Source organism: Apteryx mantelli, chromosome 1 (genome assembly GCF_036417845.1).
Source record: "Apteryx mantelli isolate bAptMan1 chromosome 1, bAptMan1.hap1, whole genome shotgun sequence".
Classification (NCBI taxonomy): Eukaryota; Metazoa; Chordata; class Aves; order Apterygiformes; family Apterygidae; genus Apteryx; species Apteryx mantelli.
Window position 1 is genome coordinate 97,060,584 of NC_089978.1, and position 18,242 is coordinate 97,078,825.

At 37.1% G+C, this 18,242-nt stretch overlaps 1 protein-coding gene across 5 annotated transcripts in view; it reads right to left on the reverse strand.

Moving 5' to 3' along the window:
• Positions 1-18,242, reverse strand: part of CASK (calcium/calmodulin dependent serine protein kinase) — a 235,665-nt gene that overhangs the window by 62,765 nt on the left and 154,658 nt on the right. For all 5 annotated transcript variants that reach the window (XM_067297866.1, XM_013941692.2, XM_067297852.1 and 2 more), the window contains exon 11: positions 4,755-4,876. In XM_067297866.1, coding sequence (XP_067153967.1) covers positions 4,755-4,876 — 122 coding nt within the window. The remainder of the gene's footprint in view (positions 1-4,754; positions 4,877-18,242) is intronic.

Sequence of the window (18,242 nt, forward strand, 5' to 3'; positions counted from 1 at the left end):
AGAAAGAATACTTGGCAAAAATGTCCATTGTCCAACCCAAAAGCTACTCTTTTCCTTTACAAGAAATATCAATTATTAAACAATAATAACATATTTCTTTTAGGTATTGACTATTTCTAAATGTTTTTAGAAGGCCCTTTTCTTTACTCTCCCTGGTAAACAAAATTGAATTTTTAATAATGAATCATTTAACTTCTGTAAAGCAAAAACCACTCAACACAAAAAAAAGGGATTCTGTAAAATTATTAAAAATCATACAGTGAAACTGTGCAATAAGCTCTCATGGGGATATGCTGGTATATTGCAGGTTTGGATCCAGAGTGAATATAAATTACTTCGTAAGCTGTTGACGTCTTTTTTGCTGCGTAAAAAATTAATCCATAATTCTTATTACGAACAAATAGTGGTGAACTAAAAAAAATTTACTCAAGAGTAAAAAATAAACAAGTGATTATTAACCAAATCATTCCTTGTCAACATAATCTTTGTACTCACAGAAAATTAAAAATTTGAAATGGAGGCCAGACAATCAATGTTGCCCAGAGCACACTTCTTGCTTACTATTATTGCTTTGGGGCCAGCAAGTTAGGGACCACTCTCATAGGAAAAGGTGCTATCACAAAACTATGCTGGAATTTCCAGAAAAAACTTACAAATATGGTATGCTTGTTTTTCTGAATCTAGCATCTTAATTTACAAAGGACAAACATCCATGGGTTTTCAAATATTTAAGTAATCAACAAAAGAGTTGATTTTCCACTCTCCATATTAATGTTTCTCTTTATGTCATATCATACTAGTGCACCGGATTTCTCTTTATACCTCAACTATACAAAAACAAGCTATACTTTTAACTTAGAACAATGATTGTAGTAAAAATAATGTAAAAAACATAAATATCAAGGAAAACATAAGACTAGATGCTGATCACCTATGAGTAATAAATATACTACTTGAAGAAACAGATAAAATTAACACAGGCGCTACCATTACTGTAAAAATATTTCAGCTGTAAGGACTGTGCTATTAAATCCTAACAAACATCAGCATTTCATGAAATGTTCTTTTGAACAGCTTTGGCACCTGAGGAAGGTGGAAGAGAGTCTTACAATAGCTATCTAAATAGACATATGGAAATGAATCAGTTAAAAACAATCAACGGAATGATAGGAATCCTGCGTTCTATAGCCTTCAGAGATGACACCTCATAACGCCTAAGTTAATAAATTACTGAGAAAGAATCAATCTTCTAGTTTGTGATCTATATTATCTGGAAAAACACCCCCACAAGTAGGTAACTTGCACTCTTAGCATAAAGACAGTTCTCCTTTTTTTGCTTTTCAGTTCAGAAGCAAAAGGAGGTATTTCAGCAGCAGGAATCATCTATCATGTGCCTAATCTAAAAATAAGAATGACTCTTGAGAAAGAGTAGGAACATGAGAACAAATTTAACTGTGGAAAAAGGCCAAGAAAAAGGAACAGCAGTTTTTAATGCAATCTGACAGCCACAACTTCATGACAGATTATAAAATTCTTACTTAGTGGAATATAGTGCTTCACAGGTAACCTGTTCTGGTGGCCTCATTAACCTCAAATACTGTGAGAGGAATAAACAGTTTCCCTGGCAGCACTTCACTCAAGCACAAGAAATGATTTTTTCAGAGTTCTGAGAAAAAACGGCCTAGTACTGATAGATCCACAGAAACCAAGCTGCCTCATCCAAGTTATGAAATGAAAAACTTGCCCTTTTAAATAATACTGCCTATAACTTGCTCCAGCACTTTCAAATACATATTTTGTAACATTGGAATCTTTTAAAATTTTATTTTGTATTATTGTAATCGGAATATCTTTGGGAAGATTCTATCATTCTCCCCTTCAACACAGCACAATAAAACAAAATTGCTTTTTCATATTGTTTTGTTTGCACAAATGTGTTGCTATAGGGTGCATTTAAATGAATGTCTTTGTCTCTCTAAGAGAATGACCATGGCTTTTAAAAAAATGGTAAAATTGTATAAATTCATTGCATTTTTTTCTTGTTTAAAAGTCTACAGCAGATTACAGAAATATGCGATCATTACTGAAATACTATGAACAGACTGGTACTGAAAAAGTACAGAGAAAAAAAGTGAAAACATTGCAGAAGGATGATTTAATGTCTAGAAGACATAAGAAGGCATACCATCCACTGAAATATTTAAACTAAGGTCACCTGGTTTATCAAAAAATAAGAAGTTATAAGATGACCTAATAATGATTAATATATATCTGAAATATTTCTCCATAAGCGATACAGGTGTTTAGGTTCTTATATTACACTTATATCATTCTTTTTCTGTCCAGACTTTTATATCTTGCTCACACTATCTGACCGCCTTTCTACACTGCAGCATACAGTATAGAAAGATGTACCAATTTAAGTGTCTGTAACAGAAGCTAAATGCACTCACATTGGATAAACAGGTTCATATTTTTAACACAAATAGAAAGGTACTTCTAAATGAGTTGGTGGAGATGTAATTCAGGAAAGTCATGAGCTCCCAATCCCTTCTTCCTTAGCACCTCATAATTGTAATCCAATGCTTGTTTAATGTAAAATGCACAAACAGTTACTGAGAACACAGATTAGAACTGTGGACTCTTGTGCCAGGGGAATGTCCTCATTGCTTAACAGCTAGCTTACTATCTCTGCTTCCTTGACTCTTGCATGGTTAGCTACGTTGTGGGAAAGCTGTACCCAAAAGCTTATATTTTCACACAGGCTGGTTCAGAACCTTGTGATTTGGGTACTCTTCTGAAAGGAAGCATGTGTGGATTTGAATACTTTAAAGTTGAAGGATGCACAGAATCCAGGTGGCCCACTATTCACTAACCACTAAACAGTTTGTAAGGAGTGTATATGTCTTCTATTGTGTTTTAAAGAAAGAGTTTGGACACTGGAAGAAATAAGGCACCATTTATATTTGGATCCTACCAATGCAAGGGTGTAGGTGGGAACTAAAAGATTCAACGTTTTTTCTGAAACTGTTCAGAATTTCCACTACCATAACCATCTACCTGATGAGCACAATAACTGGAATGAATCCTACTTCTGGGTGCCTTTCACTGTGCAAAAAACACAGATGTCTTGTTAGAATTATAATATTCACTGAGGGATCCAAGCTGTTAAATTTAAGATGTAGTATCCAAAGGATCATCTATATGGTCACATGAGCATTTTGGTTTGGTTCAGGAGTGCATTTTTGAAATGAATCTTCTGATTATCCCCACCTACCATTCTTTGGTTTTCACAGTAGAGTGTTCCCAGAGCATATTTAATTTCAAATGACACTAAATGAGAAAATGTGGTTCACCCACCAGTGGTTATTCAGTCCACAGGAGTAGAGTACAAATTGTTTAAAGTAAAACCTTTCAAAACACCCAGAAGTGTAGAGGTTAAGTCCTCAGTGTCAGCCTCAACTTCGTTTTAGGCGAAGTTTATCTTGCCTGAAAAGAAGTACTTTGTTTTCAACATGAAATATCCACATATCCCAGAAACAAAGTTGGGAAAGTCTTCTGTTTCTTTTTGACCTTTATTTTAGGCATTTATACTGTGTAGACACAGAAGTCAATGAAAGCATGATATGTTTTTGAATTTGTCATTAGAAGAGGGTTCTTGCACTAAATGTGAGGGATGGAGTGTGAGCTTGCAGTGATGCTAAAGATCCATGTTGTATCCCACGTGGCAGAGAGCTGAAGTTCAGCAAACACTTTTACCTCAAAACTATATGTGTATTTTCTTGAAATCACATAATTTTGGAGAACGCATAATATATTTACTCCTTAGGCCTGTTTGATTAAACAACTATTGGGAAATATAAACAAAATTTCTGCATGTGACAGGAGAGCAGGCAACTTGGAAAACAGAAAATCCTTGAAGCACAGAATGATAAGTAGCACACAAACATTTTTTGCTCAAACACCACACTATTTGTTTTTCAAAATGATCTTTGCAAAGTAGATCATTTCAGCTTTCTGGAAGAAAAAAATCCATGAACTATCTGATATCACAGTTGATCTGCACATGTAGCAGGACAGTGAACTATGCTTACAGATAGACAGTGAAGAAATGAGAGCTATATCCTGATTATGCCTACCAGGAGGCACTAATCTGTAACTTCCAGCTTTGTAATTTTTGCACTCGTTTTTGTGGAACACATACTACTGTCTTATAGATTAATGGTTCTCATGAACCACACGTTAATACCGATTTAAATGAGTGGGCCTACTACCTTCTGTGTTCAAGCATAGGACAGAAACCCATACATTCAGGTGTTTCACACACAAAAAAGTTGTTCTTATAAGAACATCCAGAAATTTGGTCTAAGATTAAATACTTAAAAAAACCAAAAGAATGAATCTGTGCACTCATGAAATTACAATTCAGATTTTAAATAAAAAAAAATAAGATCCAGTCTTTTTCAAAAGAAGCCTATTCTGATAAATTATTTTAAAACACAGCTATTAATTCAAACCAAGCCATTAACTACTTACATATGATTAAAATAACATTGTAATTTTTCTAAAATATTCTGTAAATATAATATACTAAAATTAATTTTTGTGTTAAGTAGTTCATTGTTGCATTCCATACTTAAATAAATTCATTTTGGTATGAAAAAAGAAAATGTAAGATTTGCAGAATAAAACAAAATATCTAATGAACAACAGATACAGAAACGTATCCAAACTGCTTATCACAGGAAACTTACATCTAGTAGTGTGTGGAGATGCTGATCCTGGAAAACACTGTGAAGAAAATCTAAGTCTTTTTCGCTGCAATCTGTAAGTGCATGAATTTCCTCCAGGCTGTCCAGCACCTGTGAAACTGCTCCTATGGGGCAATAAACAGGAAAAAAAAAAAGCAAAAAAAATCAATAGAGCAAAGACTCATGGTAAACTGAACTTTGGAAAAGGAAACTTTCACTTCATCCAGTATAACCGGAATAGGACCTTCAAAAAGTTTTCACAGGAAAATTCACTGAATAAACTTTACACATTTCGACAGTGCCCATATATAGTGGGATTGTTTGTAAGAAACAGTTTAACTGAAAAGAGATTAAAACATGTTTTTATTATGCTTTGTTTGGTTCTATTTTAGCCTGTTTTCCTAAGGACATCTAATGAAGTCACTTGGTTTATCTGTCCATCTGTCCTCACCATTCTCATCCCTACCTCCCTTTTCTCCAACTTTGAACTGTTGGCCAATTTCACATACCTCTACCAGAGAGGCAAAAATCATTGAAAGAAATGATGCTCTCACAAATTCTTTTGAAAATCAGCAACTAGATAAAGGAAGCAAGAGTGAAAGACCCAAACTGCTGTGTCTGCTTGAGAAGAAAAAAAATGCTGCAACATGAGCTCTGTTATTTGTTTTGTTTGACCTGCTTGCCTGGTTATCTCAGACCCACTTATAGCACTTGCTGCCTTTAGCCCAGTGGATTGTTTTGGGTAGTAGGAAAATGGGGATGATTTTTATAAGGGATCAGGGAGAAAGGAGGAAGAAGCGAAGGACAGAGACATAATGGAGAACCAGGAGGCACTGTGGAAGGTGGAAGTGCATGAGGAGAGCTGAAATCATAGCACGGGAGGATGAAGAAACACAACACGAATCCATAGTGAACAAGCCCATATTAGTTCCTTGTGGAATAACTTGTTTTAAAAATCAGGTATCAGTGGACACTGACACTTGTGTGCATTACTAGAATGTTCACAGTGACTTATCTAAACACTTACAGATCAGGTCTTCAGTTTTTCCACCACGCTGTAAGTATCTGGAAAAATGATCACCTTATGCAGTACTAGTCTGCAAAGATGCCAGTGACCGACAGTAAACCGCTGAACACACTTTCAGGAATAAATTCTTAATTCTGGATACAGAATTCTACACATCCTGTATTTCAATAATTTCTCCTTCATACATTTATTGTTTACTTTTTGATTTGCCAGCATCCTGCTGTGAAGATAGTCAGCTCACATATGAAGTTCTTAAAATTGCTGTATTTCTTGAAATTCCAGACTCTATTGTATGAGCAACTCTTACCAGTCTTCCTTCTCAAACCCTTTTGTAATCTGTTGTATTTGCAGAATTTAATAAAAGCAAAAAAACCCCAACCTCCCCAACTACACAAGGAGACAATTTAAATTCAGTAATTTTTCTGCAAACCTTGAAAAAATGGAATAAACGTAACAGAACACACAAAAAGCATTACATAAGAATTGTCACCTCAGAGCTTAGGAGTAAGTTACAAGCCTAGAAAATCTGGCAACACATTTAGTACAACTCTCAACCTAAGATTTTCCTGCGCATACATGAAGGTTGACTACATTATTTCACTGACTCACGACTCATGGCTCATGAGCAATAAGATGACTTGTTTGATCTCTGCTGTGAAACATAGCTGACTACTGAAGTAAGTAAATTACTTACATTAATAAATATCCTACTGTTTATTTAAGTTATGTTCCTTTAAAAAGATAGTGGCTGGACACCAAAGAATAAGACTAATTGTTTGCCTTCTCCTGGTTGCTGCACATAGGGTCAGGTGCTCTGAAAAAGGGAAGAACCTGCTCCACCTGTGACAATGACTAAGCAGGCTCTTGCTGAAGGGAACCTGCCCCCTCCTCTTGCACACTAGGAGGCATAGCAGAAAACCTGAGGAAACACAGGGACTGGGAGTCTGCTGGTAAGGGCATGGGTGCAGTTAAGCCTCAAAGGTATGGAAGAAAATGATTATCTAGGGACCTAAAAGAGATTTTGCCGAGTTTGTTTTAACATGGTGCATCACCAAAAGGTTGATGGGCTTTGAGTGAGCTTGAAAGAAAGTAACTGACTTTCTAGAACACAGTTGGCAAAATGAAATTTGTTATAATTCCCTTTTATTTCTGTTCTTGTAAAATTCAGAGTTTAAATTCATTATTTTAGTTTATCTTCTAAATCTTAGCCTTCCAGACTCAAAGCCCCTTCTGTGTTTTTGGAGTGTTTACTTTCAGGAAAAAGTGAGAGAAGATCCAATTCAGAGGCCTGGACATTTTAGAGCCTCATAGTACTCTTTGGTGTTGTTCCTGACCACAAAAACTTGAGCCCAAACCAGAGCCAATGAGAAGTACATTCAAGGTTTTCTGCAGTGCAGTACTATTACTTGTGAAACACTGGACCACCACATTATTTAGTTGGCAGTCTATCATACATAAGCTAAATTCCTAACCTGGGGGGGAGGGGGGGAATCAAGAGACTGTAAAAGCACTCAGTATTTTTAATTAAAGCTTGTCTGCTCTAGAAATGCAATTTTGTATTTCTGTCTTTTCATCAGTGGAAACGTACCCATTTTGCCTCAGCACTGACAATACAGGCAGTGAATTGTTATACAGCTCTAAGACCTAGAAGTTCGGATTTCTCAAGATCTCTAGCAGCTACAGACAAGCTGTATAAATATGAATATTATAAAAATGTATAAATATTAGGAGTCCAGGAAAAAAAAAGGATGTCCACTAACCTGACTTGTTTCTCACTGAGATTTTTTTTTAAGACTCCCTATAGTAAAATCTGTTAGAAAATGCTGTTTACTGCCAGAGCACTTTCAAGCAGCCCCAACCACTTAGGCGAGATGAATCCTACCCTGCACATTAGATTACTATAAAAATATACATACATATGATTGTGCAAGAAAGGTTAATTCCTGTGATAAACTAGAAGACTCTCCTCCAACTCTATAGAAACAGTAACAAAATCTGCCCCAATTGTGCTACTGTAAGATGTGGTAATTGTGGATCCTATTGTAATTTTATGTATGCTATCTGTGTGCAAACGGTCATCTGGGCTGTGCACACAGCCTAGTCTTCCTTGTATTTCCATATAAGACTACATAAGGATAGTATGGCTGCAACTATTCACAGCTCTCTTGGTGCTGACAACGCTGAAAAGCTGAAAACTATGTGTTTTCACAACATTTAAAAAGAAAAAAAATCAGCCTTTGGATGCATGCTAGCGTGAATTCCTATGCAGGTGTTAGTTAGTAAGCCGTATCCCTTCTCAAGGATGAGACTTTTTAATTTCTTTTAATTTTCTTTTCCTAGACGTGCCACCATAGCATCAGCACAATATGTGACAAGTCTGTAGCTTAGTCTACATTATACACCTCTGACACTGTTACATGTCTACAGCTCGACGAAGATGACAAAAGTATCCTTTCATTTAAAAGGTTTCCCCTCTAATTGATAACATGTACCAATGCATTACGTACATAAAGATGTCATTTGGTCTTTCATTGTGCCAGAGATGGACTCATGGCATCTAAAGAGTCTGAAGGATTGGAGGGTTCTGCCCAGGTAATAGGGTCATGCTGTACAAACGCTCAAACATAGCTTCCTCCCTTTCAGCATGGAGCCTAGTTTAAAGAAGATAATCAACTGACTGAGATGAAACTCAGACATACAGTCTCAGAATACCTTATCCAGAGAAAAGATAGGTAGTGAAACCATGGCCCAAAGGCTTGAAGCACTGCCTGCTCATAAAAAGACTGTTTTAAGTGATTTGTTCAACAGCTGCTAAAGGAGAGACTCTAAAGCTTCAGGGGGACACTTCGGATCCTACATAGGAGATAGGTCAGTTCAGTGTGGCCTTAAAAATTTCACTAATACCTGATTACAGCTGACTGAATATGGTTGCATTGGAGTGTAATATGCTATTATGGTTATGAGATGGAACAAATACCAATTCAGCTTGCTTTGGGTGCAGCTTCAAAAATTGATGATACTGAATAATTTTCAATTGAATCCAGAAAATAGTGGGCTGGTCTGACTGAAGATCATTTCTGCTTGTAGAAATAGGCTTTCTACTCAAATAGTTTTTTTGAACCAGCTGAAAACAATGATTCTCAGAGGTACTCAATGGCTAGGCAATCAGATTCAATCATGGCATGTCTGGAATCAGTATCTTATGCTTCTGGGATATCATATCTGGGCACGCTGAAGAATCGATAAAAACATCACGACAGAAACAGACATATGCAAGGGATCAAACTGCTGAAATGTCATCTGCTATATGGAACTATTATGATCAGGAAGATCTTAATTTCTCTAACTTTGGCATAAGAGGGAAGCTGTATATAAAGCTGCCATTGTATCAGAAAGGTGTCCGTAAAGGAGTTTACAATGGAGTTTTCCAAGGTAGTCAGAATGCTTATGATAGTCCTCTGTGGTCATTACTAGTACCTGAAATGCTTATACAGTTAATAGAATTACTTCTTAAGTGTATTACCAAATTGTTTCTAAGAAGATGGGGGATGAAGTGAGTACCTTTCTGCTTACTGAGGCAGAAGATTTATTCTCTGTAAATTAGACTTATTTTCTTTATAAGGCAATAACCTGTTATTATTTCTTCACCTAGTGTGCAGCAGAAGTTATCATTGGTATGTACTACAGAATCTATTATCTAATTTATGGAGAAGGCAGTTCAAGAATAGTTCTGTTATGACTGAATTCTATCTCTAGAGTCCTTGCAGTTACCACAGGGAGCCCTTAAAATGACCTGAGGTCATCAAGTGTCACAGACACTGCTTCAACAAGTTGCAAGTAGAACAAGCTTTGGGATGATAATATAGAGTGCTGTTATTCTGGCATCTAGCCAAATCCATGGGCCCGGATGGGATGCACCCACGAGTGCTGAGGGAGCTGGCGGATGTCATTGCTAAGCCACTCTCGATCATCTTTGAAAGGTCATGGAGGACAGGAGAGGTGCCTGAGGACTGGAAGAAAGCCAATGTCACCTCAGTCTTCAAAAAGGGCAAGAAGGAGGACCCAGGGAACTACAGGCCAGTCAGCCTCACCTGCATCCCTGGAAAGGTGATGGAGCAGCTCATCCTGGAGGCCATCTCCAAGCATGTGGAGGACAAGAAGGTGATCAGGAGTAGTCAGCATGGCTTCACCAAGGGGAAATCATGCCTAACCAATCTGATAGCCTTCTCTGATGGAATGACTGGCTGGGTAGATGAGGGGAGAGCAGTGGATGTTGTCTACCTTGACTTCAGCCAGGCTTTTGACACTGTCTCCCATAACATCCTCATAGACAAGCTCAGGAAGTGTGGGTTAGATGAGTGGACAGTGAGGTGGATTGAGAACTGGCTGAATGGCAGAGCTCAGAGGGTTGTGATCAGTGGTACAGAGTCTAGTTGGAGGCCTGTAGCTAGCGGTGTCCCCCAGGGGTCAGTACTGGGTCCAGTCTTGTTCAACTTCTTCATCAATAACCTGGATGAAGGGACAGAGTGCACCCTCAGCAAGTTTGCTGATGACACAAAACTGGGAGGAGTGGCTGATACCCCAGAGGGCTGTGCTGCCATTCAAAGAGACTTGGACAGGCTGGAGAGGTGGGCGGAGAGAAACCTCATGAAGTTCAACAAAGGCAAGCGCAGGGTCCTGCACCTGGGGAGGAATAACCCCATGCACCAGTACAGGTTGGGGGTTGACCTGCTGGAAAGCAGCTCTGCGGAGAAGGACCTGGGAGTGATGGTGGACACCAAGTTAAGCATGAGGCAGCAATGTGCCCTTGTGGCCAAGAAGGCCGATGGTATCCTGGGGTGCATCAGGAAGAGTGCTGCCAGCAGGTGGAGGGAGGTGATCCTCCCCCTCTACTCAGCCCTGGTGAGGCCACATCTAGAGTACTGCGTCCAGTTCTGGGCTCCCCAGTACAAGAGGGATGTGGCACTACTGGAGCAAGTCCAGCGAAGGGCTGCAAAGACGATTAGGGGACTGGAGCATCTCTCTTCTGAGGAAAGGCTGAGAGAGCTTGGCCTGTTTAGCCTAGAGAAGAGAAGGCTGAGAGGAGATCTTATCAACGTGTACAAGTATCTGAAGGGAGGGTGTCGAGAGGATGGGACCAGACTCTTTTCAGTGGTGCCCAGCAACAGGACGCGAGGCAACGGGCACAAACTGAAACACAGACAGTTCCATCTGAACATGAGGAAAAACTTTTTCACTGTGAGGGTGACAGAGCACTGGAACAGGTTGCCCAGAGAGGTTGTGGAGTCTCCTTCTCTGGAGATATTCAAAATGCGCCTGGATGCAATCCTGTGCAATGTGCTCTAGGTGACCCTGCTTGAGCAGGGGGGTTGGACTAGATGATCTCCAGAGGTCCCTTCCAACCTCAGCGATTCTGTGATTCTGTGATTTGCCTAGAGAAGCCGATGTCTAGAACCGGGAAGGAGTTGTTTACTTATTCTCTTAAAAAGAAAAAAGTCTTTAAAGTAATATTCAAAGATATGAAACTTCCACTGAGATCTCATGACTTCCATGTTCTTATAAAGCTGAGAGGCATGCTGAAATCTGCTTTGCATGTGAGATTCTCTGAAGAGCATGAGTTTATCTTTGCAACAAAGTTGGCTGAACTCAGGAACAGCAGGATGTATTGAATCTAGCACACAGAAACCTTTTGGGAGGAAGGGTTCTACCTGACGAACAGGGCATAAAGCAGTATCTGACTAGACTATTTGATTCAGATGTTTGCAGTGATTATATGCCCTGTGACAAAAGACTTTTGAAGGTTTCTATAAAGAATGTGGAATTGGCAGGCTAATTTTCCAGATTACCCCTTGTTTTCACAAGCAGGAGAAGGGATTTGAGGAACGTATCTGAAATTCTGTGGATATAGGGTGCATTTACAGCCACATCAGGTGCTATTCAAAAAAACCCAACTGATCTAATACACATTATGTTATCTTCAGTGTATAAAGTCCATCAGAGGGATTCACATCATGACAGACTCAAAATGTAAATCATTAACACTGATTTAAAAAGCAAAACTTCTGAGCATTGTGTGTGGAAAAAGTAAACACTAACCAACAGAGGAATGAGTATTTTTCTTCATCTTTTGAGTTTAGTATATAATATCTTAAGTATAAAGAATGTAGGGTTGTGTTAATGTTTCACTGAATTAAGTTTCAGCAACTTCCACGTGGATTTCAAGGAGAATGGATTCCATTGAAATCCATGGCATACACTGACTTCCAAGTAGATTTAGATAGGCAGTGAAGAATATGCACCAAACACTACTAGCTAGAAAGCAAGTACATATTTTAAAGGTGATAGGAAAGAAAATGCAGCTCTTTAACTACCTAGTCCCAGTACACCATTTAAAACAAAGCAGTATGATTATTATTATGTATTGAAGTGAGTTATTCATCTCTATGGCTTTGATACTGAAAACAGAATTGAAAGAACACAGCCTGGCACTGATGTTGTACTGACATATTATAGCACTGATAGAGGAGTATAATTGCATTTGTGTGTGCGTGTGTGCATAATACAACGCTGCTGCAAAAAAATATGTTTGTGCTTATGTGTGTATATAAAATATATGTGCTACATACATAAAAAAATTAAATATCACACCTGAAGTCCCTAAAAGTCCCTAAACTAAATAGTTCTAGTAGCTGTACTGTTAAAGTTGCATTTCTGTATGAACTACACACAAAACCCCAAAACTGATAATATAGACGTAGAATATATACGTACGCTGGAAGTGAAATTAAAAAACAATCCCAGCTTTCAAAGCATGGGCATTTCAGAAAGCAGGATTTACATTTCACTGTGTTTATGAAGAGGTCTGAGACTAGCACATACAGTAACGAGAGCGAAAAAATAATTAGAAATTACTAGATTTTAGAAAGGTCAAATCATTAGAATCACTGAATGAAGACACTGGATACTCACAATCTCATGAAAAACAAGCATGTAATCTTTGGACATTATTATAAAGTGCAGTTCTTTCCAGAAATATGATCATATAAATATTGTGCAATTCTGATGGAGCACATCTGATGAAATGACCATGAGATCATTTTTAGCAACTTTGCAATGTAAGATTCAAAAGTTTCATTGGATTTTTTATTTTTTCATATATTACAAATAATCAAAGAATCTTTGCTTCTACACTAAAGACCAAAACAACACTTTTATCTTTAAATTACCTATATAGTGATAACTGTATAAATTAGTGCCTCCAGTGGTTTTGTTTGGATGACATCTGATTAGAATACACTAAAAAACATAAGGCATAAATGTTTAACTTGGTAGGTAATCAAGCACTAGATCAAACTGCTGTGGAAATAATGGAGTCTCTGTATGCTGAGGTTTTTAAATCACACTTGTATATCCATTTAAAACTGCCTGCTTTAGTCAAAAATGACTCTCTAGGCTCAATAACAACATAATTGTAAAGTTCCCACATTATATACAAGCCCGGATTTGCCTTAGTGGCAGGTGACAGGAGTTAATAATGTATAAGAAAGAATGCCTGTTGGCCCTGCAAAGAAAATATGAAATATATGCTGTCTCAATGAAACAAAAGAAAAGAATCTTTTACAGAGACAGGACCTATCCTGTACTTGTGCTGATGTAACTTTTTAGATTAAGAGAACACCAACTGAGGACCAGATGTTCTTCATCAGTATAAACCACATCTGCATGAATCACTGGAGTTGAGATGTCTCTAAACCCACACAGTAATTTGTTGCTTTTTACTGCTCACTACACTCCAGAGCAACTATCTCTGTAAGCACAGATGACAGCTCAAGCATATGTAGATATATGCCTTTAACAGTTTAAAATAAGGCAGGAGATGCATGTTTCACATATATACACAACAGTGTGCTTAAAACTAAAGGCACATAAGGATTCTACCCTACCCTAATTTGAGCTATGTAGTGTTTACTGACTTCTTGCTTCCAGGTCAAAACCTGAACAGCCAAATTTACATATTTTCTATAGTTACAATTACAGTCCTGCATGCACACAGTTCTATGAATGCTGCTGGGAAGCAATTAAGAGAATAAAGTGTGTGTGTGTGTGTGTATACGCATGCACATATAAAAATCAAGTGAAGTCTAAGGAGAGAACTAGAAGGATGGAGGTTTATGGTGACCTATAATGAAATTGCAGGGAAAAGACAGTTAGAGAGAAGGATGGATATGGTAAGGAAGCTGGGATTTACAACTAGATTAAACAAGAAGGAAAGAACACCTAAGGAAACAAGAAGGGAAAGACACACATACAAAAGTGGGAGACGAAAACCAATGGAAATAGATGTCAGAAACAAAAATAAGGAGAAAGAGAAGACAAAAAAAGAGAAAAAAGAGAAAACGATATTTAGTGTTCCTAGACACAAACAGGAATGCAGAGAGGACAATATGTGGAAATGAAGGAAAGAAAGCAGGGAAGAAAAGAGAGAACAAACTGATGCTTGATTTTAAAGATAGCCTTCATTTTATTTCACACACATAGAGGCACTATGTTTATATGCGTTTCTGGCTTTCTCCTCTCTCCATACTTGTGATGGGACTTTTACACAAAATTTGCTAAATTCCTCTTCCCAGCTATCTCTCACTGTAAAACTGCCCGCAAATGTGACAGAAGACAGATTGTGGTGGTGGTATAGAAGTATGTTGGGAGAAGGTATTGCTTTTCAAAACAGACCCACACTGTAAAAAGTACCATTCTCACATGAAACTAAACAACCATTTTAACAAATGAGTGCCTTTCACAATTACGTCTGAGGCATTTCTTCCCTCATTGCAAAACTACATGAAACTCCTCTTCCTAACCAGTAAGAGGGCAGCCCATCATATTAGTCAATAAGTTTACTGAAGGAGGTCTCTGTGCTCATTCCCAAACAAAATACATAGCAGAGGCTCTACATGAGGTTTTATTTTTTCCTAAACTTGCATAAAAATAATACTATTTCAAAACTTTTATATCAAGGTCTGTTGAGTTCTTGCTCTTACGTTATTGGACAGACATTCTGAGAAGGGGAAATAGGAGGAAAATGAACAACATCCCCCACAACCTCTAATACCAAAAGAACAAAAAAAACTATGTCTGTGATCAGAAATGGAGACATGGGCATATATCCTGCTACCCTGACCTAGGATGAATGAAGAACTATTAGTCTACAAATCTTACAGTGGGGAAGAAACACCTCACTCTTCATAGCTTGTATTTTGAGAGGCTGAATTTGTTGGTTTTGAAATCGTTGCAGTTTATATCTAATTCTAGAATTTCTAGAAATCTAAAATTTCACATACCTTTCTGCATAAAGCTACTTCTGCCTAGTACAGTCTGCAGGTTTAAGTGCTTGGACTTTCAGTCTCTCACAAAGCATGCAGTTAACTCACAGCACCATCTCCTCTGTACATGTCAATAATACTCTTTCATTAAGGAGACATATATTGTATAGTTATTCAAATCAACTGTATGCATATACACAATGAATATGCATATATCACATATCACATCAATACACAGAACAATCAGGAAAGTCCATGCAAGGGTATTGCAAGAAAATAATATATGATGAATACTACAGCATATGCTTAGTATCCAGGAGAAAAAAAAACATTAGTCCACAAAAAACATTAATTCAGGAATTAACAGGGAAACCCAAATTATTTTATCCTATAAAATTAAATTTTCATTAAATGAATATATCAGTTGTTTTGCAAGTACTATTGAAAACAAAAAAAAACATGTAATTTTAATACTGCCTCTAAACTAGAATCCTCAGAGTTGCCTGGAAATCATATTACTTTTGATTAACTATGCTTTGAATGATTTAGTCTAAAACATACAGGCTATTTTTCTTGAATAGGCAGTATTAAAACTGAAAATAGCAAAGTGAGGGAAAAAGCTGAATTCTAAACATGCAAAGACACACACCATAGCTGAATGATATGCCTTAAAGGAAAACAAAGGGATACCTACTTTCTGCTGCTAGAAGTCCTAGTAGGAAGGCAGCATTTGGACAAACGACAAACAGTACGAAGATTTCAGAACAAGCAATTTATAAAGCTGCAGCCTTGCACACTAGTTTAGCCACAAAATAGTATGAACAAACTGATGAGACCCCCTCCTCCTGCCTTTTTTTAAAATATGGTTTAAATGGGACTCGTGGAGTGGGATGGGAGGAAAACAAATATTTGGCATTATAGCAAATGGCAAATAGCACATTTACATATACATTGTTAAGCATCTGTAAAAACAGATTTTTTCCAACACTGGCTGCACTGCGTTAAACTAATGGACAAAAATAATTTCAAGTAAGAGTATCTTAACAGGTGAATGGAAAACTGTTTTAACATACCATAAACAAAGCATAACATCATACTGTTTAATTCACTTATATTTACCAATTAGAATTTAGCAACATTATATTGAAATCAAATTATTTTACAGAAGTTTCAGTGATTAAATTATGGGAACCATTTAGAAAAACAATCACTTTATTACTGATTTTAATTAACCGTGATTTTATATATTGATACTTAAAAGTTTAAAAGTTTTTTAAAAAAGTTAAACATATCAGAACAATGTTAAAGAGCTGAAAGAGCATAAAGATAAAAATAATAATGGAGCCCTGGAAACAGTCAAACCCATATCTACAAATTGAGCTAAAATTTTTCTAGTAATCCAATACTTAAAAGCTGTAAAGGAAGTTAGAGAAAATAGTTTCAGTGAGTGGACAGCATTACACTTTTTGTTAGCTTCTGTGATTTTGTTCCCTTTTCAGAACTTTCTTAGGTAAATGTAAGCAAATAGGGAGAGTCAGTCATACCTGTAAGACCAGATAATGTATTCATAACAGTAAATATGGGTGAATGTAATTTATTGTGTTTTTCCAAATGCTGATGCTTTAAAAAAAATGTTACATAAGATCCTTAGCAAATATTTGCAAAATCAGTGTAATTTTGGCATAATAGTATTTCTTATTCTTTCTCACGTTGATGAGATTGATAGTTTTAAAGATATGGGTTTATCTGGTCCATATTTCATGGCATCTAAATTCCATGGAACTACTTGTCAGTTAAGTTAGTTCCACAGATGTTTGCAACTGTGGAGCTTACAACCTGGATGTACGTTTGCCGTTTGATCCCACTATGAAAGCCTACCAGATCTAGCTTGCTTTCTTAAATTACTTTCAAATTTGAAAACCAAGAACTCATACTGTTATTGTCCTCATTTGCTATGAGGAAATAGACAAAAAAGAAAAAGAAAAAGCATGAACTTTTCAATTTACATACAGCAATCCTGAGATAAACATGTCAAAGTGCATTTATAAAGACACCATATGAAACTGTACCTCAAAATTCAAAGAAGCAAGCCAGAAACTGTAATGTAGACTTAAATTTGTTCTTTCTATGCAGTGAAAAGGTACTGCTTCTATATTCATCATGTTACATGTTTACCACAGAGCTCAGAAAGCAGATAAATATTCAGGAAATACTGCAACAGTGCTATTTGGTAGTCTAGGTCAGTCAGTCACAAAGATAATGTGCTGCTCTGCTTTCTCTGTGGTTAAGCTGAAACACAGCAGTATAAAATGCCTTACAAGAATCCACACCTATTTGAAGCAAAACACTAATAAGCTGCCCTGAAATGGTTAGCCACATTTCAAAATACGAGTACTATAAACCAAACAATTTAAACATGCGCCATAGAGGAAAGTCCTTCGAACTACAAGGTAAGATTTGCTTAGTCTAAAAATCAAGTATGTAATGTTCCAAAGATGATGGACTATCCACAGGCTTCACTCTTACAGTGCCTCAGTAGTTCTGAGAACAAAGCTACAAAAAGGTTTTTTGAAAATGTAAAGTTATAATAAAACTCTTCATTTTATGGCCTTTTCTAACTGTTGGCCTAAAAACTTAAACATCCTGAACCAACTTAAGACTTCAAAATAAACGGAATGATAATTCCTTAATTCAGCTTCCCAAGCCAACAGTTCAAACAATTCCACAGCCTTTTCTTGGTCTGCCACAGAATGGGCGATGCCCATTGTTTACCCTGCGGCACTTATCAAGACCCTTCAGAATTATACATCTTTGCTCTTCCGTCATATGATGGACACTCATCATATGCCCTAAAGAGAGGAAATCCTCTGCACTGATCTTATGTGCAATCAAGTGATAGGCAGGCTCAGGGTAGGGGGCTGAAGGGTGGGGAAAGGAAAGGGAACAACAGCAGAGAGCAAACTGATTGATGAATTTATCATCGGGCTCCTGACTCACTTCGTGGTCTTTACCTTCACTTTAAGTACTCTCTACAGGGCCAATATTTCTCATGTGCCAGATCCAGTCTTTAGGGCTGTTAATTGATTACTTCTGACTTAAATTTGCTTCACCATATTAAAAAAAAAAATCTAAAATGTTCTTTAA